At 46.9% G+C, this 21,497-nt stretch overlaps 1 protein-coding gene across 3 annotated transcripts in view; it reads left to right on the top strand.

The window, feature by feature from the left end:
• VANGL1 (VANGL planar cell polarity protein 1) overlaps positions 1–21,497 on the top strand; it is a 38,264-nt gene that overhangs the window by 7,275 nt on the left and 9,492 nt on the right. The window contains exons 4-6 of one of the 3 annotated variants that reach the window (XM_017731907.1): positions 18,019–18,152; positions 21,087–21,125; positions 21,422–21,427. In XM_017731907.1, the coding sequence (XP_017587396.1) occupies positions 18,019–18,152; positions 21,087–21,125; positions 21,422–21,427 (179 nt within the window). Of the gene's footprint in view, positions 1–18,018; positions 18,153–21,086; positions 21,126–21,421; positions 21,461–21,497 lie in introns of all 3 variants that reach the window. The other 2 variants (XM_017731906.1, XM_017731905.1) reach the window with 2 other exon arrangements.

The raw sequence follows: 21,497 nt of genomic DNA, 5'->3' as shown, positions 1-21,497 counted from the left end.
GTCTGTATTTACCTGTATATACACACACAGCATGCAGATTTGGTTTGAGAGAGTTTGCTTGGTGGTAGATTGTGGGTTTGTGTTCAGAGGAATTGAGATCCTACATCTGCCAAAGTCTGCATGCCTAACTTGCCATCAGAGGCAAAGAATTTGCTTGAGAATCAGGGCCTAAATATTTAATAGGGTGTGTTAAAAACAGTGTTTTCTGCAATTCTTTCTTTGCAGCAAAGTTTTGAAATGTCTTGGGTGATGCTAAGGCAGCAAAGAGTTGTAAAAGCTAGGGTAAAATCTGAGATGTGTGAAAACTTGTAACTCCTCGCTTGTTGGCAAGCTGATTTCAGTTTCATTTGGTACATGGAGCGTGCCATGCCGCACACAGGTGCTGCAGCGTCTTGTGCTACAGAAGAGTCTCGTCAAGTGTGTCTGATAATGCTAAACTAGTGTTGCTTTTTCCTTAGTTTGACAGATGAGTTCAATGTGTATTGACATGTGTTTTGAAACCTGTGTGTCTTTGCATATTTACTGCTGCAAAGGTAAAACTGTAGGTTTGACTAGGGGCCACGTGTCTCCCAGCTAAGGAAGAGTTTGTCCTCTCTGAGTGTTACTTGTGCGTAGGTGGTAAGGAGAACTTCTGATCTTGATAAAGAGTGTGGCTCCAATGTGACAAACTGTGTAAAAAGTGAATGTAGTTGATATCTCCTTCAGCTTCTAAGGGCTTAGGATTGTGAGATGTTTGTGAAACATGAACAAAAAAGAGAACTTGATCATCTTCACGGCATAATTTTGCAGAGTTTTCATGAAGGTCTTGTCATGCTTGTTGGCGAAATGTAGGTCGAGGTCACAAGGTGTTGCCTTCTGTCTCTGATTGACTCTCTGGCTGAGGCATCAGGCTGGAATGGGAGGTCTGTTGATGGGAAAATGTGAAGACATGAAAGGACAGTCTGGATTTCAGGAAGACTGGAGAAGCAGCCTTGTGGGTGTGCTGGAGAGGGGGTTCTAACTATGATGGAGTAGGCACGTACCACTTTCTGCTGCCTTTGGACTCTGTTTGCCACCATGCATGCTTGCCTCATCCCAGCACTTTTAAGGGGTCTTGGAGAGGTTCTGAGCTGCCACCTGGAAGGAAGAAGCATGCTTTAACAGCTATAGCAATCTGATTGTCTCCTGAAGTCAAAACCATTTGTCTCTTTACACTCTCAAATATCTTAAAAGTTTTGATCACTAACAATCCATGGAGTCTGTCTTCCTCAGCAGTCTAGTGTGCTCTGGAGAAGCTGGTGGTGAGAAGGGACTTGAGACATCTTATGTTTTTCAGTGTTGCTTCTTGGAGTAGCTCTTTTTATTGTTTTTCACATCAAAATTGTTGATACCGCCCTTTTTAATCCAAGATGGAAGCTTTCCAATTCTAGGTCTTTTCTGGTGAGGCAGAGGGAGCTGCTATGTAAGTATGAGAATAACATGTTTTCTGGGGGAGAAAGGAAGAAAACAATAGCTCAGCTGCCCTTCTGGCAAACAGTGTTTTTGTGAGGCAGGGTACAGACAGGATTTTCCACCCTCCTTGGCTCCAAATGCCGTAAAGAAGTTGAAAGTGCTGAGTTAGGTATTCCACTCCACCCCTGAGAGCCCTAGGTCCAGGAGGGTAAGCATATTTGGGAGTAGTTCCCCAAATTCGTATTCTAATCAGCCTATTAATAGGCTGGCTTGGTCCCACCCCCAGCACTTTGGCTATTTTCTTCTGGGAGACTTGACTGCCAAAATGAATGTTCCCTTTGGCATTGATTCAGGAGCTTGGAGGGGGGAGGTGAAAATTAAATAGGAGTCTCAATGAGTGTGGTGCCAAGTCTCAGCTCACTGACTGCTCTGCTGCTCCTGGTAGGAAGGGTCACCAGGCAGGGCAAATGCTTTCTGGTCGTATATGTGGGTGAAGAGCAGGGAGCAGCAGAGATGCAGGAAACGTCAAGCCTGGGAAAATGCAGGAGGTTGGGTGGGAATGGTGGCAAAACTTTGAAAGCAACAGCAAAGGGAAATGAAGGTGGGGGAGCACAAGAGTAAATAACTTTTCAGTTGAAAGGCCGATACTTTTGTGAGTGGAGGCTTGGATTTGCAGCAGAGGCTTCGGTTTTTCCCTGTAAATAGGGATGCTGATGAGACTTGTCATCCGCAGTTCAGTACTGTCTTTTATGGCTCAGAAACTGTGTAGGAAAGCTCTTGCTGGAGAAACCCTGCCTTTTCTGAAGTTAGGGTGCAAAACATATTGCCTTCCTATCCAGTGAGTGCTCTTTCCCACCCTAGAGCTTTGCTAGTCTGGACAGCTCAACAAAATGAATGGCTTCTAATACATGTGGTAATTACTGATCTTCCACATAGTCCGAATGTTGGGCTGCAGTATAGTTAGTCATGGTTTTCTGAGGTTAGAAATGTTTGAGAGTGGGTCCTTCTCCTCCTTTTTGCTCATCCTTGCAGCAAGTATATGAGGAGCAGGACTGTGATAGTTCATCTTGTGTCGGGCTGTTTTAAGTAGTAGGAGTTTCAGTCGTCTTTTGTGTCTGTCCTGGTTTAACCCTAGCTGGCAAGTAAGTACCACACAGCCCCTCACTCACTCTTCCCCACCTCACTCTGTAGTATGGGGACGAGAATCAGAAAAAAAAGGTAAAATCTGTGGGTTAAGAACAGTTTAATATTTTAATTAATGTAAAATATAATATTAATTATAATAACAGTGATAATAGTAATTGTAATGAAGAGGGGAGAGAGGGGAAATAAAACCCAAGGAAGGCAAGTGATGCTCAGTACAGTTGCTCTCCACCCACTGACTGATGCCCAGCCCGTTCCCAAGCAGTGGTTGGTGGCTCCTGGCCAGCTGTCCTCAGATGATACACTGAGCATGATGTTCTGTGGTATGGAATATCCCTTTGGCCAGTTTGGGTCAGCTGTCCTGGCTGTGCTCCCTCCCAGCTTCTTGTGCAACTCTTCACTGAATGGCAGGGCATGGGAAACTGAAAAGTCCTTGACTTAGAGTAAGCAGTACTTAGCAACAACCCAAACATCAGTATACGAAGAAGAAAAGTAAAGCAATCCCAGAGAAAACCAGGTCACTGTCCTTTGTGGCGTGTGCTTGCCTTTAGGAACTGGGAAGATGGTGGGGAAGCCTGTGTACACCTTTGGAATCAGGGTACAGGTTTTGCAGATGGCAGTGAGCTGGTCAGTGTTCTCTTGTCAATCTAATCAAGAGAAGCTTAGTACTCAGAAATAGCAGTTCTGTACGGTAAAAGTGTGCTTGAACATTCCTTGTATCCCTGTTACCCATCTCCGTTTGGGTATATGGATGTTTGCTGAACTGTGGTTTGAAAATTCAGGAAGGGAACAGCTGCTTCCTCAAAACAAGTATGTGTCTCTGAAAATGCTGTACCTTCCCTGCAGGAATTATCAATGCCTTACTGAGACACCCAGTGGCTTGCACACACTCACAAAAGAAAGTAGATGCAGATGTGTTCTGTGGAAGGGGGATGCATTCAGCCTGTCTTCCAGCTGCTTTGGGTGTTTGTTGGACCTGTTGCTTATAAAGCTGATCTCTAGGTTGTCAGTATTTACTGATTGCTCTGAGTGCTCTCTTGTCAGGCATCCCTTGGTGCCACTGGTACTTTGTTCACTACGGGGGGAGTGTGTGGAGGGCTAATGAGTGGGAACAGGCTTCTCCATATTCCAACCTGCATTTGTAAGCGTTGACATCTGATCTTGTTGCTCAAATATGCCTCCACGTATCAAGGGTGATTTTTTTTCTAATGATGAGCACAAGGTCAGCATTTGAGCTGTACAGAGTGCTCTTGCCTGGAGTTGTGTCAACACTTACGCTGTTCTAAAATCTTTCTACTCCTCAAAAGGAAAGCTTCCATGGAACCTCTTGGTTTCTGTTTCTAGCATGGTTGTAACTGTGGGTTTAGGCAGCTGGATCTCTTCCCTGAGCAAGAGCTGCTAAAATCTTGCTGGTTTCTGGTGAAGGAACTTGACAATGTGTGTCTAATTGCATTGTTCCTTCATAGTGTGACTGATCTCACACATACACTTCTGTGATATTTCTGTTTCCAGTGCGGCAGTCAGAAGTGGGACTGCAGAACAAGCATTGATGCACTGTAGTGCAGTGCTGTACCTGCCGAGGTAAATCCTGCTGGAGACACTCCAGGCTTCTCCTTCTCCCCTGTGTGCAGTTTGTTTGGTCTGTGTTCCCAGGGCCTTGAGGAATTATGCTGGCCCTCCTTTCTCTTTGGGGTTTCTTCAACCTCATCATCTTCTGTAGTGATGCACACTGATGAAACAGATTGAGCTGATGAGTTTTTACCTTGTTCTGTAGCAAAACATATTATTAACTGTCCTGCTGCTTTGATTGCAGGAACTTGCTAGAACAGCATGTTACACAGACTTTGCTGACCAGCTCTGTTGCCAGAGCCTCCAGCCTGTGTGAGATTAGCCTTGTTCTTGAATACATTTTCCCTGTCCTGAAATCCGTACAAGGTGTCCTGATGCCCATTTGTGTGAGTTTCTCCCACCCATCACCAAACATGACGGAGCACCAGCATTGATCAGTCTCCCCTCCCAAGAAGTTCTGGGATAGCCGGCTAAATGGGTGTTAATTGCATCTGCAAGTGTGAAGCTCCTGGGGAAACTGAGGGGTCCCCTCCAGAGCAGCTTCTGAGGGGTGTCAGACTTGTGACCCCCTACCCAGTGTCTTTCCAGCAACACTTCACAAAACTGGGTGTTTACAACCCCTTTTTTGCAACTTCTTGCAACTCATCTGGGCAGCTTTTCCATGCTCCCATTCCTGAGCTTGCTGAACTCTGTTCACAGTGGGCAGTTGAGCGTTAGCACCTTTGAAACACCCATGCCATGGAGCAGTCATGGAGTAGGAAAGAAAGCTCTGACTTGTGGATGAACTAATAATGACTTATATGGGAAGAGACTTTCAGCCACATTCTTAACCATTTTTAGTCACAGGCCATACTATTCCCTCCTGCCTGTGTCTGCTGCCTCACCTCTGGAGGATGGTGCTGCAGAGATGATTGCTCTAGCCAGGAGGGTATCTGTGGAATTGCAGAAGGGAATTTTCCAGTAGCCTCTAAAAAAAAAAGTACTGTTCCCTGCTGAGTAGGGAGCAGTCTCCTTTGATGTTCCAGATGAGTTATGGGAATGGTGCCTTGTTCTGTTTTACAAGGGTCTGTTTGGTGGTGCGAGGGCTGTGTTGCCAGCAAAGTTCAGCTAGGACTTACGACATGGGTCAGAGCAACAGCTTGTTAAGAGGCTGCTTGTTTGTGGCAGAAGTGATCAGCAAGCTCCAGGAATGCCAGGTACTCCTCATTTGAAGTGAGTGGAAAGTCTAGGATAGACCATAAGTATCTGACCACATGCACAACTTGTCTGGGAGTTTCTGATGCGGTAAAGTCTGTCTCCAAGCCTGGGAGGGCTGTGCTTTTCTGAAAGGAGCATGTTTTCCTAGCCTCTTACCTTTCTGCATACGCTTTCCAGATTTTACATATGGCTTTTCATATGGAGCTGCTCCTTGTTTTGATAAAGAGGAGAGAGCTTGGGGAACTGAAGTGCCCACATCTTTCTGCCCTTCTCCTTTCCTCGATCTTGATCCCTGATCACCCCCAGCACCCCTCATGCACACACCACTTCTCCTCTCCTCTTCACCAGGAGGAGCACGAGCTGAAGGTACCAGACCCCAGGCCATGTACCAGTCTTATTTGTGCTCCTGCAGATGCACCAGGCAGCAAGGGCAAGTGGTGCAGGCTGATTGTTATACCCTGGAGCTGTCTTGCATTTTTGGAATACTTAATACTTTAAAAGTTTACAAGCCTACTTGTAGGTGAAGTGCCCGCTGTCAATTATTAACCCACCTGGCCAGTACAGTATTACTTGCTCCCTGGTGAGGAGCTGCTCGGCTTCGTCTTTCTGAAAGAGGTGGTGTGGAGGAAATGCCATTGGGTTCATCTGCAGGGATTTCCTTTCTTGTTGGCTTGTCTTTCAAAACCAATACTGCCCAGAAGTACAAGAACGGTATGCACTCCAGCCTACCCTGTACTTAGGGGGTTTGTCATGGAATTTCTGTTGCCCTGCTGTCCCTGCCCTCCAAAGTGCCTGTGTGTACCACCCACGGAGACAGATGGCCTCCCTAAGCTGCCAAACAAATTTTGTGGCCATGAAGGTGCTTTTATCTTTGAATGCTACAAAAAAAGAAATCCACCCTCTCAACCTTTGACATCTGTTTCTTGTGGTGAGTGATGAAATACAAATATTCTGTGAAGAAGTGAGCTGTGTGCCCTTTGGGGGAAAAGAAGAGGCTCGCTTTTTGTTAAGAGGACAAGGAATTGTGAATTTACAGTTCTCATATAGCACAACAAATAATGTCCAAGAAATATGGAAGCTAATTCCTGACTCTGCCCTGAAGAAATAAGGAAAAGTTAATAGGGAGTTGTGTGGTAGTAATAGAATTTTTTAAAATTATTTATTTATTAATGGCTATAAAACTGAGGGCAATATTTTCACTTATAACTCGATTCCCCCTCCAGTACCTGCTTAAATGAACTTCAGTGTTTAAATTCCTTTTGTGCAGTTTAGGTCAAGTGGGGATATCAGCTGACAGTGTGGGAGAGCTATCCCTGGCTGACAGGAAAACAGATTCCTGGCACAGCAGTAAGGACTTTGGCTGTGGTTTGGGAGCTTCAGGCTGCTGACTCTGGCTTGCACTCCTCTAGTCCTGGTAGAAGGTTATCTGCATCCTTGCTGGGACTGGGTTTTTCCTCTGAGCTCATAACTGCAGGTCATGTCCCTGTGGCCCCATAGGGTTGCTGAGTGCTGGTTATAAAATCAGGTGGCTCTTGCTTGTGCAAAGCTTGCTGGGTTGGAGCTTTGTGAGCGATGTCCTGTGGTGCAGGGATGCTGTGCAGGGAGGACTGGGCTGTAGTTTGAGAGCTGATACCCCTGTGTGCGAAGGTCTGCTAGTGGCTAACATGGATGCTGCCTCTTCAGGCCTGTCTGCATAGGCTTGCAGGAGAATAACATTCCCAGGTGTTTTGAGAGGAATCCTAGAACAAGTTAAAGCTGCTCTATTGATTTTAAAGACAGCCTCGTTCAAAGTCTTGCCACATTAATCCCATCTCCTCCTGGGGGGGGGGTCAAGCAGGAGGTGGTCCTCTTTCCTGAGAGAGCATCCTACCAGGCAGCAGTGGGATCGAGAGCTGAATGCTGATGTTTTATGGCTGCAGCATCTAAATGTAAAGTCCTATTACAGCACTGGAGTTTTGCTGCCAGTAGAGGCTTTGAACACTTTGTTTCTGTTGTTTCCTTGGAATTAAAGCTGTATTTCTTAGCTTTGACTTTAAAAAACACCCTAAATCAGCAACTAACCCTTTCTCCCACCCTCAAAAAAACTACTAACAAAAAGCCCCACCCTTAGTTACTTCATAATGATTAATGTAGCTTGAAGAATTCCGTGGCTAAAGACTGGCCTTACTTGAAGCATGAACAGGCTTTAAATTATCTTGTGAAAATGCAGAGTCGTGTAAACTTCTTGCCATACCTGCCAGTTCCTGCATCTACTTTTTTTCATTTGAGGCTCAGGCTAATCAGAGGCATAGCATTGGGTGTATGTTGGGAGGAGGAAATGCATCGCTGACATGGATTATGCTGCTCCCAGGAACTGGAAATGCTAATCCAGGGTCCCACATGTTGCCGATTTCTGCAGGGTTCCTAGCTGCTTGAGCAGGACACAAGCTTGAGTTGGAGGCTGAGGGTTGCCCTGTAGCTCAGGGCTTGGGGGTGTCTGCTATTTCATCCCTTGTTTCTGCACTAAGTGTTTGTCTCACCCTTGCATGCAGGGTAAGCTCGTGGTCTTGCTCCTAACTGCTGTGTTCAGGAGGTAAAGCACACCTTTTGCTTGTGTGTTGTTCTGCACCCCTGACTTGTTTGAAACTTCCTAAATACAACCTCAAGTGTGTAGAAACCTTTGAAAGAGGTTACGCCTCCCTCAGAAATACTCGGTACACCCCTCAATTACATAAATGTTTGATCATAGTTCCACATCACTTCTTCAGATAATGCTGCTGCAAAAAAAATCCTGTCAGCAGCCTGATCCTTCCTCACCCCTCCCAAAGAAATGTTGTCTAGTTGCACAGTGATGCAGTGGCAGAATTGTGGAACTGGTAATTTATATCTCTATTACCTATGCAGCTTTGCAGTTTGTGTGTGTATTTTTCTACCTGGATTATTTTGCTCAGCTTACTCATTCCCCAGTCTGTCCTTACATCCAGGATTGCCACATTCCAGGTGCAGAATCTGTCACTTTCCCTTGTTGAACTTCACATGGTTGGTAATTGTGCAGCCCTGTAATTTGTCCAGGTTTCTCTGCAGGGCCTCCCTGCCCTCAAGGCATCAGCAGCTCCTCCCAGTTTTGTATCATCTCTGAACTTGCTTAGTGTCCCTTCCAGCCCTGTGTCCAAGTCATTTATGAGATATTGAAGAGCACAGGACTAAGGATGGAGCCCTGTGGAACCCCACTAGTGACAGGTCTCCAGTCTGATGTCACCTCATTCACTGTAACCCTTTGCACCTGACCCAGTTGCTCACCCATCCCATGATGTGTTTATCCAGTTGTGTGCTGGACACCTTGTTCAATAGGATCCTGTGAGAAACAGTATCAAAAGCTTTACTGAAATCCAAAAAGATTGTACCAGCTGGCTTCCCTTGATCAGTTAGGTGGGTTATCTTGTCGTAAAAGGAAATGAGGTTTGATAAGCAGGGGTTTCCTCTCATGAAGCTGTGCTGGCTGTGAGTGATGACTGTATTGTCTTTCAGATGTTTTTCAATACCTCCCAGAATAATCTTCTCCATCAATTTATCAGGCACTGAAGTGACACTGACAGGCCTGTAGTTTCTGGGATCCTCCTTCTTGCCCTTCTTGAAAATCAGGACAATGACTGCTCAAAAATCATCAAGAGAGGCTTTGTGATGACATCAGCTAGCTCTTTAGGGACTGTTGCGTGAATCCCATCAAGCCCCGTAGATTCCTGCAGTCTGCAGGAGCCCTCCTTGGTGGGTCAGGGCTCTGTCTGCAAAAGTCTGCTCCTCTGCTGAGCTTGGGGAAGGGAGAGCCTCCAGTCATTGCTTCTCCTCCCCAGTCCAGCTGACCTACGAGGGACCAGCCTTGGCCCAAGCATAAGGCATTGGTCTTGAGTACCTCAGATCATGTCCTTGAAGATTCAGAGCTGGACATGGTGCACAAATGGATGGCAGCTTACTGCTGTGGACTTGGTTTAGAGTCGTATCTCCAGCTGTGAGACTGGACTTTGCAAATTATTATCTTGAGCCATGCAGGTCTCCTTCCACAGGAGGCTCGTTGGCCTCAATAATTGGCTCAGCTGTGCAAATGGTAACTGTAAGATCTACTTCAGCAGTCCCTGACTCTCTCAAATTGGTCACGGGTCTGTGTAGAATTGGATGTGGACAAGTGGATCCTCTTGGACTGCTGGCAGCTGGATGCAACACCCACAGTGCCTGGGGAAGCCAACTTGTCCCTGCTTTGTCGACACCCGTGTCTTTCTAGTGTGCCTGTGGTCTACCATGCTCTGCAGGTTTGTGGGGAAAGCTCAGCAGCAGCTTCTTCCCATCACCTTTTCACTTAGGTTGTCCCCTTTGTGTTCTTCTCTCACTGCTTTCCTTCCCAAACTGCCCATTTGCTCCATAGATGAAGAAAACCTTTCGCAGCTTTGGCTTTACTTCAGTGTGAGTAGAGGGTAGCTGGTTGTTTGTGGGGTTTTTTCTCATGAATAAGGAAGATAGTATTCTCATTAGCTCCCTTGATGATAGCCCACGACTTGGCAAAACCGTAACATGGAGGCAAATGCTTGGTGTGCTAGCAGTGCACTTGGAAAACCCCTTTCTGAGCTCTAGCTGCTGGATCCAGTAGCTGCTGCTCTCCATGTCCTGTTAAACTACTAGTGGCTCCTGAGGGTGCTGGGTTGAGCTTGAGGTGTGGATGTCTGGCCAGGTGTTGTTTTGGTTCACTACAGGTGTCTGGGACATGGCAGGTACATGGCAGGGCACGGACAGGTCCTTTGCCTCTCATGTTTCTTGTCTGTGTTGCAGCAGACCCTGGAGCAAGAGATGCTGGTAGCAAATATTCTCTTTGTCTGATGAGAAGGGAGCACCTTTGCCTGCTTGAATGTGTTGTATGGGATCAAAGGGAAGTGGGTGTCTAGTTTGAGAGCTGTTGGGGCATCTGCATGGGATGATTGATGTCTGAGGAACTGGCTGAAATGCAGCCCAAGCTGTGAGTGCCTGAGAGCTGCTGTTGTGCCCTGGCTAATCTGTGAGCTATACCATTTGGATTTAGTGGTTTTGCTAGGTATCTGAGTGGTGAGGAAGTGCTTGACAGCACCTCCCTACACACGCTGTTCCCCTTGGAGAGGTGGTCTTGGCGTTAGAGGATGCGGGCAGTTTGCTTTGGAGCCTGCTCTCCTGGCAGCTGGCTTCCTCAGCCTTCTGAGGGAGAAGTTTGTGGCACCACATGTTCAAGCTTTCACAAGCTGCTCTTTCAGATGCAGCTCCTGAAGCTGCTCTCGTTGTACACTCACCCATCCCCATGGATGGGCTGAGGCAACTGGGGCCATGTGGATTTACCGCATGTTAAACTCCCTTTTGCTACTCTGTGAGGGGCTGGAAGGCAGCCTTCCAGTTACCTAGGCTGACCTGCTGCAATAAAGCTTCCTAGACTTGTATATAGGGAACCTGGCAAGAAGCTTAGTCTCAGCAAGGGATTAAATCTTCCTTCTTTTTTAGAGTCCTCTGCCTTCCATAGGAAGCTCTTCTGGTGCTCCAGAACCTCCATTGTTTCTAAAACTCATGTTAGACTTCTACAGCTTACTCAATTTTCTGTCTGTTGAATATGATGTTGGAGGTAACAAGTGTCCTTTTGATCTTTGTCTCCCTCAGCACAACATACTGTGAAACAAAATGTTCACTGTGTTACTGAGAAAGAGAAGTGTGGTGCTGTCACAGCATCTGACCTCAACACAGTGATTGTCCTTTCCTGGCAAATCATATTATTGGACCTTTCAGACCACCCTTTAAATGAGAGGATTGTGCTCTCCTTCTCTTCCTCCTCACTATATATACCAGTAATGTCTTGCAGTTTTTTACTAGTCTGTTATGCTAGCTGCCACCTTCAGCTGTTGGAAGTGGAAGGAAGGGCAGTGCAGCTTTTGGGAAAGCATTCATCAAATTTTGAGGTTCTCCCAGTAAAGGTGACTGGGGAAAACATTCAGGCTGTGTGCTGGTACCCTGTAGACCAGTTAACTTCCTGAGGTGTCAGGCTTGGAAGTTTCTCAGGAGAACTGCAGTAGGAGCATGCCATTGGGTTTACTGCAGTTTTATAGCTGCTGGCTAAAACTTAATGCTCTGTACTTCTGTAGCAGCATCTTTTTAGTGCTGGCCTGGGAGTACTTTTATAGGATTCCTCAGGAAGGCTTAAGTAAGTAGCTTGTTTAGGTTGTGTGATGTAAAGGAGTTGATTCCCCCACAGCCCCCAAGTTTGGTCATACCCTCCTGTAAAGTCCTGGTTTTTAAAAATACTCACAGCTTCTCTTCAAAATGAAAACATTCAAATGTAACAGCAATGTTAGTAGTGGACTTGCAGGGGTCTTTTTCACCTGTACTCGATAGTTTTTGACTAGGTTTTGACTAGGCTGCTTCTGAGGTTTGAGGAGAACAAACTGAAAAACCCAACCTGAAAATGAATTCCGCTCCTCTCTCTCTCATTCAGAGAATTTCTGTGTTGAAATCCCTTCTACATCAGCAGTGAACTATTGTATTGCTCAGCTGGTGTGTTGATTCTGATTTTTGTCTTGCAGAAGATGAGACTTGTAAAGGAGTGTCTGTTGGGGAGCCGTGTTTCTTGGACTGCACAGGGCAGAGAAGGGGAGATCTGCAGTTAAAAGCTGGGCTGGTGCTCTCCTTAAATTTACAACAGTTGTGTTGCTCAGATGTGCAGTGTTGGGTATAGATGGGGACACACTTTAAATTCCGTCATTTTCATGTTGTTAAAAAGACTGTGAGGGGAGAGAAAGACAGAGACTGGTCACTGCAAAATGGGGGCAGACCTTTTGTGTGTTTGGGTTCCGTATTAATTGCACCATTAACAGAGGGATGTTGGCTGCCTTGGGGGCAGCAGCTGTGCTGCCATCACAGTGGTAACCTGCTACTACAATGAGGTTTTCTTCCCTTCCCTGATAAAGGTTTGACCTTGCAAATTCTTTTCCCTGCCTCACCGAATGCCAGGAGTTGGGTATCTAAAACAAACTCGCTGTGTCCCGGTTGCCCGGTGCCTGTTCCACGGAGGGCGAGGATTGCGCTTGCCTGCCTTAGCCAAGTAGAGATCTCAGTTGTGGTTGTCTGACAAGAAAATGTGGTTTTCCTTTTCCTAGAGGCTGCGGTCCTGTTCTCTTGACTGTACCAAACTGAAATGCTCTTGTAGTTATGATGATCAAAAGGCATTTTTCGGCTCTGCTTGTTTGGCCACAGCTGCTGAAGAAGTTCCTTGTCTTGGTATCTCTGCTGAGATCTGACTCGGGCTCTGTTTATTGGCAAGGGCCAAACTGTAGCCAAGGCATTTGTGCTTCTGCCAGCACTGCAAAGTGCTTCTGCACAACCTTTGTCCTCTTGGGAGCCTTGCTCCAAGGTGTTGCTTGGGAAGGACAGTGAATCAGGCTGTGGGGGAATCAACTGAATCACTGAATCCCTTGGGTTCTGCCAGCTCCTGGCCCCTGGCAGTGCTCCTCAGGGTCATCTCTGTGGGCACCCTGTGCTGGCCTCACCTGTAGCTGTGACAGGCAGAGCAGGGAGGCAAGTCTGTGTGGAGGATGGTGGAAATCCCTTCTGTAATCATTTTCATCAGGGATGCTGGTGTGGGAAGCATTTGCACTTCAGCTGTCTATTTCCAGTTTTATAAGTTGTGGTGACTTTGCTCTGGGAAAACAGTCCAACATGGTGAAGAATCAGGAGCTTGAGCCCTAGCTCTGTGCCTTGGCAAAAGAGTATGAGAAAGGGGGGGGGGGAAAGGGAGTTTTCTGGGAGAAAGATGTGATTGCAGGGCAAAGGAAGGCAGAGAAGGCCTCTGAACCTGTTGGACGTGAGCTGACAGCGCTGCTAGAGTAAGAAGTGCTCTGGATGAGCAGCTCAGTGCCCCAGGAGACCTCAGTATTTCTTGCAGTAGCCAAGCTTGATGCAATTGTAGGCTGGAGACATCTGGTAAAGCAAAGCTGGCTCTCCTTGGAAGGTTGCTTTGTGGAATCTTTTCTTAGCTTTTCTTTGAAGTGCCAAACTTCCCAATTGGCTGTGGCAAGTGTTTTATGTGCCCAGAGACCTTGTCTTGTTTTGATGCTGTGTCTGTTTTGAAGAATGTTAAAAAAAATGTTGTTTGGAGGAGAGGAGTCTGTGCTGGGAACCATTTGATTAAATAACCCCAGGCTTCCTCGGCCGTCAATTAACACAGCAGTCATCAAACCTCTGCCTATCCCTGTGTATTTTAGGTGTGTGTGGCTCACTCTAAACCCTGATGCTGCAAGATCTGCATCTATAGCAAGATTGCCCTGGTAGCAAACAGCTCAGCCCTTTCTGGATGTGTACATAGATCTGTTGCAAAAGTATGGGGCACTCCTCTGCCCTCGATAATTCTCAGTGTCTACTGATGTTTGGTATAGTACCGTGACAGGCTACATTTCTAGCTTAGCAGGAAAGCACAAAACTGCTAAAACCATGTGAGTGACAGGTGCATAGAGGTGTGGCTTCAATTTTTAATCTTTTTTTCTGTCCTTATTTTTAATTTTCACCAACCCGTTTCGTACCACTTCATAAAACTCAAAACCCTTTTCCTAGAAACTACCTGTGTCCAAAGCCAGTATTTGATGATATAAACAGGTTTCTTTCCTTGTGCTTTTCTTCAGTTTAGTACTGGCTTGTTTTCCTAGAAATCCACTAAGAAAAGCCAATTTCAGTATTGGTGTCACAGAAGGCAAATACAAAGTCAAAATGGCCTCTGAGGTGCAGTGTATTGCAAGACTGCAATATTCAAATCTTTTGTAGCAGCAAGCACTCAGACAAAACTGGTCCTGACTTAGCTTTTTGAGAGAAAAAAATAGTTGCTACCTTCGTGTCACAGAGTCCCCCTCCTCCACTTCCTTGGATGCCCTGTAAAAGTTAATTCATTACTGTTAGTAAAGGGCTCTGCATTTCTCTGCTGCCAAATGCCACTGTACTTCTGCTGGGTCTGCTTGTTTGCTTTCCCTCTTGGCAGCATGCTGTGACATGGCCTTCTTCAGGGGAGTAAAAATAATAATCAGAAAAAAGCAACCCTCCAACTACACGAAATCCAAAGCAACAAAGCATGGAGCCTCACTGACACTGCCTGCAAGGAAATCTGTTTCCAGTAGGCCCCTGGATTGTGCAAGAGGTTTTCCTCTCATGCCATAAGTTTTGAATCTGAACTGTTGCATGGAAATGCATTTTGTGTCCTGCTTTTTGTACTCTGCCCATGGCGGGGGTGGAGGGGGGTGGGGTTAGAACTAGATGATCTTTAAGGTCCAAGCCTTTCTATGACGATTTCCATGTTTCCCTGATGTGCTTTTTCTGCATAGCTCTGGTAGTTTGCTACAATGCCTGAAATATACCGGGCTGCCAGACCCTCTTGGTGGCACATGAGAACGATCCTCACTCGGAGTCTTTCCTACAGGCGACTGAGTATCGAAACTTTCTGTTCGTTTTCTTCCTGCCCCTCCCCATTGTTTCAACGTGCTGAACAAAAGGAGAGCCTCAGCCCAGCTTGCGAAGTGCGGGGTGAATGAATGCAGTGACCGACGTGGTGCTGAACTCCTCCCCAGCCAGTGCTGCAGGGAAGCTGCCTCTCCAGACGTGGCCTGCAGGAAGGCTGCCAGTTTCCATTCCCGCTGGAGCTGCCGTGTGGGTGGAGAGGCGGCTTCCCGCAGCCGCTTCACCTTGCTCGCAGGGCAGCAGAGGGTCTGCCTGCGGTGGGAAGCCCAAAAAGCCTGGATTTCTGTTGGGAGACAGCAGACTTCCTTGGTGTTTTGCTGTGCTCCTGCTGACTGCTGCGGGCTGCTCTGGATGCTCCCATGCCTGCGGTTGCCCTCCTCCTGGAGCGAGGTGTTGCGCAGGAGCGTGGGGTGCCCTTCTGCCGTGCTTGGGGCGCTGTGCCTGGTCGGGGCCGGCCTTCTTGGTGCTTCACAGCTCCGTGTGGGGCAGGGCTGGCCGTGCTGTGCTGGGCAGGGTGAGGCTTCCCCTTGATGTGGGTGAAGAGGTTGAGCAACACAGCTCAGGAGGCTCTGATTCAGCCTTTTCCTCTCTCTCGCGAATTACTGTGACCCTTCTAATTTACTTGTCTGCAGCTTCTCTCTGATTTTTTTTTTTTTTCCTGGAACAGAGAGTTTGAAGGGTTGTACTTGGAGCTGTCTTCCTAACCTGCCACGCTTAGGGTGGACTACATGGGAGACAGAAATGGGCTGGTAGCAATTCAGGAAACTGATGTTTATTACCTTTCTCTTCCCAGAGAGCAGACACTCTATGTGGCTGGGGGATCTCATGTGCAGGAATGATCCTGTACTGGATTTGCATCAGGAACAAATACCTGGGCTTTAAATTTTCAGGGCAATGATAGTTGCATGCTGCAATGTAAGAGCTTTGTTGTGTTTAGATTTTGGGTGCACGTGCCAATGAATTGGTGGGGAAGGTTATTTAATGAGGGGATGGAAGGGGTGTTAGGTGGGGAAAGCTGCCATCCTGATGACAATGGTGTCAGTGGGGTCCAGGGAAAATGTGTATGTATAAAAATAAATTATTCTCTGCTGCAGTGCATTGTGTTTTGTCCTAATAGAGCTAATTGGTCAGTGGAGCTCCCAAACATTTCCCGCTGCTGGGATGGAAGTTCCAGTGCTGTTTGAAACGAGTACAGTGTATTAACAGAGAATAACTGTTCGTTTTTATCTTCCTGTTTTGAGTTGGTCCTAGTTTTCCAAATATTGTGTTTTGTGATGAAACTCTATGGAGTTTTATCTTCCTGGGAAGCAGACATGGAAAAACTTGATCATGTTTGAATGCAGTCAGAAGGGGGAATATGTGCTGCTGCCACATGATTACTTCTATGAAATTTTATTTATAGGCTGCAGCAAATTCACAGTAGAAATCAGAAGCGTGGCAGGGAGAAATAAAACTGCTTTCACCTGTCAGCATCTATGTGTGTCTGGCAGTGGGTCAGTCTGCACTCCTTCATCAAAGGAAAATTGTTTCCTTTGTTAACTGGTGGCTCTTTACCACAAATCAGTAGCTGAGTGCGTAAGTGGAGTTGCTTTTACCAAACCTAAGGTGAGGAAATACGAAGGAGTGGCGCCTGAAAGGTAAAGCTTCTTTAAGACGCTCCAGCTGGATCCAAAAGACCCCACCAGACAATCCTAAAGATGGAATTTGCTTCTAAAGCTAAATTCATAATCTTAAAGGTACGCAGCTAATGAAATAAATGGCGACGTACCGTAATACTGACTGATGAAGCTACACAGTGAGCAAGTCGGGGTTTGTTCTTCCTTCTCAGAATCTCTTGAATGGGCTGGCATCTGTGCTTAATTCACTGATCAGTGGGAGCATGGCAGCTGTAGAATGAGGGTGGTTGTGTGTGTGTGTTTAAATTACTTGGGTGTGATGCAGAAGTTTAATATTAGCGCAAAGCACAGGAAAATTTAAATTGCTCCTCCGGGAACACACGTGGAATCTGTGGTAGTGCAAAGAACTGAATTTAGGGCTTAATTTGTTAATGTCTTATTTTCCCACGTTACCTTCCTTGTAATGTTTTCTTCCTATGTTGTAACATGTGCGAGAATACTTTGTTGCTTTCCTTAGGAGGGGCCTCCTTGGTAAGTGTGACCTTTGCGATTAACTGGCAACAAATGTGTTGGCAGTTACATTTTCATTTTGAACCAACAAAAATTATTTTAAGTGTGGGTCCTTGGCAAGCTCCAGTTGGGTGAATGGGTGATCTTGGTGATTTGCTGAGAGTGCTGCTGCCAGTCCGATGCCACGCTGAGGCACAGAGCCAGAGCAGCATGGAGAGAGCTGTGTCCTGTTCCCGCATTTTTAAACACCAGAGCTCGGGCTTGTTTTGAAACGCTGTCCTATTTGCTGGTAACAGTGCCTACAGACATCTCTCCCTCTCCGTTGTCGAAATGATTGCAGAGGAAGATACCTCTGGGTTGAGCCTTTCCTGCGGCTGGCGCGTGTGTTTGTTGTGCTCCCATGTGTCATCGTTTTGTGTAAAGGCATCCCTTCAAAGGGATGGAGGGAGTGTCACTGCTCCTCATTCTGTCCCTAGCCGGGGATTTAACAAGGAATACTGAGGTAATCCCGTCTCTGGCAGCCGTACTCCTCAGGCAGCGATCTTATCTTGCTGTGAAAGCTGAAGAGATCACACTCCTGTCAGTGCTGGGATGGAGGAGGTCTGAGGAGCTGCGAGGTGCGGCTGGAAATGACTCGGAGGGAAAAGCATCCATCCTGGGCTGGTCCCTCTGTCCAGGCTGGCCAGCTACAGCAAAACCCATGTGGTGTTCTGGTCTTCAGCCTGAGCAAGCTCTCTGCAGCAGAGTGATTGTACTGAGGTGGGCTGAGCTCTTGTTCTGTAATTTCCCGTGCTGCAGGCAGCCTAGTGCTTCACTTTGTGCTGCCCTTGTTTGGGGATTTCCTGTCATCCTCCTATAGAGCTGAGGGCAGAGATACTTATCTTGCATCTCAAATGAAATTTCAGGTCCTAGAGAGAGTAATTAATATTCTGTGTATTGCACAGTCCTGTAGGCGTGACAACTCTGTTCCAAATAATATCACTATTCTTCCTTTCTTTTTTTTTAAATATTTTATGAAGACAAGAGAGCTTGTTTCAGTCTGAGGGGGTTTGTCTTGTTTTGTTTTTTCTTTCCCTAGCATCCAACGAGCTGCACTGGTGGTTCTGGAAAATTACTACCGAGATTTCACAGTCTACAACCCAGCCTTGTTAACAGCCTCCAAAACCCGAGCAGCCAAGCACATGGCTGGCCTGAAAGTCTACAATGTTGATGGTAGGTGAGGTGAAATGTAGTCTCTGAGACTGGGTGGGATGGGGAAGGACTGGGTTGGCTTTATGCTTTGTTATGCACACATTCTCACCTTTTTGTTTTGCCAATCCTTGTCTCTTGCTGGAAATCTTCCTAGCAGCCCTGAGTTTGCCAGTTCCAGATGACTTTACAGATGTGTTTAGCCCACAATAAGGCTTTTGTCTTTGCCAGGTGAAATAGCCACGTTTTGGGTCAGGCTTAATTGTCATGTGGCTTGACACTTTTCAGCACCACTGCTTGTTTTTAAGCAGCCTCTGCTTTTGTCACCCTTGGGTCATCTCCTCCGTTGTGATACTACAATAAACACAACTTTTAACCTAATGAGTTCCCCAGTCGTTTGTGCTGCTTTCACATACAGCCTTCAGGAAAGTGAAGGAGCTGTTGAAAGTGTTGCTCATCAGCCTGCAGCCTCAGCACTAAATGAGCTATGCCTGGCTCACCCATGGCCATGGAAACTCAGACACAGATAACGATCCTCATTGAGCTTTGCGGTTCGTAACCGTTTTCAGGCTTTGGGGCTTTAAAAAAGCCTTTGGGAGGATGGGTGGATGGATATGTGAATACTCAAAACAGTGAAAACTGGGCTTAATCATTTGACACTCTTAAACCCTATCAGTGAAAGCCACGTTTTATAAGCAAGATGTGCCCAGCAGCCTTTATAGGGGTGCACATTCCTTTGGAAGAGTTGAAGTTGAGTAGCAAAGCTTTTATGGTGAAGGATGGCTGAAGTTGTGTGACAAAATGTGGTAAAGGCACGTGCTGCCCATGAATTTGTTAGTACTGAAAGGCTTTGAGGCTGGAAAGAAGAGACTGAAGAGACTTAACTGGGCAAGTTGGCTCTGTGTGCATGGCGTGGAGACTGAAATATTAAGGATATCTGTCATATGAAAAAACATGAGACATGATTGTTTTGCTTTCAACAAAGTTTCAGTGCCTTATGGGCGTGGAACATTTTGTTTTCATTTTCCTTTTTGGTTTGTTTGTTTGTTTGGATTTGTTTCATTTTTGGTGAGTTTCAAAGATGTTATCCTAAAGGCTTCTCTAACCTCATGCAGCACTCCTGAGTCCATAAAGTTAATTGGAGGTTTAGATCCTTACAGTGAGATATTCTGATCCTGATAGAGGAAGGGGGAAATGAGGGAAGGGAAAAGACAGGTTGCCCATCATGTGTCCATTGCTGCCTGGAGTGATGCTCTTGGTTGAGTTGTGTTGGAGGGGGAAGCAAACTGACATGTAAACAGAAATGCTCTGTGTTCCTCTAGAGGTGAAATCATTCCTTCCAGCTGCTCACTCTCAGTGAGGCCTGGTGTATGGAAGGTGAGGGCTTCCTGATCCCACAAGTATCTGCACACTGTTCAAACCCCACAGCCTGCCAGGCTGGCTGCAGGGTGTGCCATTCTGATTACTGGCTTGTCTTCTCCTGCACTGCAGTGTCCCTTCAGGAGCTGGTGTGCTCTCTTTTCCTGCAGCACCTCCTGGGACAGTGGGACTCCCAAGCTCAGAGGAAAGATTGTCAGTCTGGTAGTGTGAGTGCTCAGAAGCTGCTAGCTCATGAGGCTTCGTTAGAAGAGAAGGAACCAGGAGCAAGCTGCAGGTGTGGCTGGCAGGCTTTTCCAAGTGTCAAGCTTGTGAGCCTGCCAGGGCCTGGAACTCCTGCTTTCCCTTCTGGGGCAGGACCGGTTGCCTGGGCTGCTGCCTTTGTGGACATGGAAATCTCAGGCTTAGAGGCATGGCCTTAAGAAGATTCCATCCATCTTACAAAGCAGAGTGTAGCTCTGGCTGCAGCTTACCCTGGCAGCCTGACAGTCTCTTATACCCTTCTTGTAAAAAGACAGTAATGCTATTAAGGCAGCCTAATTTGTTGACAGCTTTTGTATTTGATACTGCAGCAGCCAGGAAAGAAAAACATATTGCTGTAATCTCTCTTTTGCAGAGTGGGGAGGTTCACCTTCAAAACCAGGACTTTCATTGCCAGGCATAGTCAACAAGGCAAATTAAAGATGTAACCCAAATTTGGGAGCTAGTGTCTCCCTTGAGTCATAGCCTCCATTTCAAGGCTGTCAAACAACATCTGAAATGTTTAGACTCTTAAGAAGCTATTTGTGTGAGTGCTTGTTCTTCCCACTGCTGAGTTTCAGGCTTCTGTCTTGGAATTCGGTTTGGGCTTTTTAGGAAAAAAATTGAAGAGTTGCCCTTGCTTGAGCAGAACAGTTTTGAGCGTGTCTGTGCAATTGATTGGCCTTAACCACTGCCAGCTGAGAGTGTGGGCTTTCAGAGCAGTTGGCACAAAAGCTGCTCTTGGTGGTTTGGAGGCAGTCCTAGACTGCCAGTTCTCTCTGGGTAGACCCACCTCTGCCCTCTATCTGAATACAAGGGGTTGTAAACTCTTCTGGGGCAGCCTTTTTCCTCTCCCTAACTGAAAAGCCAGAGCTGAGGGCTTCAGGAGAGAGTTGCAGAACCTAGTACTGTATTTTAAGGTCACTAGTTAAGGTCTTGTAGTAGACAGCTCTGTCGACTGACTGGGTGTTACAGAGCAGATTGCAGCTTCCCTGTTCCTGTGGCTGTGTGGGATCTGTTAACAGCAGCAGAAGCTCTGATGGCAGGTGCTGCTCAGGGTGCCATGAGAAGCTACTACACATAAAGACCCCAGCCTACCCAATTGAGGGACTGCTGCTCTGACAGCACCTGCCCTTGTGGAAAACCCTGTGCTGTGTCTGAAGGTGACCCTGCTGCCCCTGCATCCTGTTTTCCCTTCCTGCGGATAACTGTCTGGAGTTTGGCTTTCATTTATTCATCTCCATGTCTCATTATGTTCTTGTGTTTGTCTCTCTCCTCTTTCCAACTTCTCACTTCTTGTGCTGTCACACTGTCTTGATGCTGAAATGTGGTATGTTCCAGCTGCCCTTGCCTTCAAACTGAAAGCATATATAATGGGGGGTAAGTTGCATCCTTGGCATGTTCACCTCACTCTGCCTTTGTGTATGTTGTGTGAGACCCTCCATCCCAACTAACTGCCCTTGTCCACGTGCCAGAATGCCCTCTCTAAGCCTGTGCTGCCTTGCAGGGTTTCTACCGGAGCTCCTGAGGACCGGGGAAGGGTTTGTAGCGTTGGCTGGGAAGGCTGGAGCCCCAGAGCACGTGTGACAGATGCCGTGGGGTGCCGGACTGTCCCAGCCCCGGCCCTGTGGCACTGACACCGCCTTTGTCTCCTTTGTGCCGTCCTTGCTCCACAGGCCCAGGTAACAACGCGTCGGGGCAGTCCCGGGCCATGATCGCGGCCGGCGGCACCGGCTGGGAGGCCCACGCACC

Source organism: Corvus brachyrhynchos, unplaced genomic scaffold (genome assembly GCF_000691975.1).
Source record: "Corvus brachyrhynchos isolate BGI_N302 unplaced genomic scaffold, ASM69197v1 scaffold3, whole genome shotgun sequence".
Lineage (NCBI taxonomy): Eukaryota > Metazoa > Chordata > Aves > Passeriformes > Corvidae > Corvus > Corvus brachyrhynchos.
The sequence above is the reverse complement of the archived record's forward strand: the minus strand, read 5'-3'. Positions and strand labels throughout refer to the sequence as shown.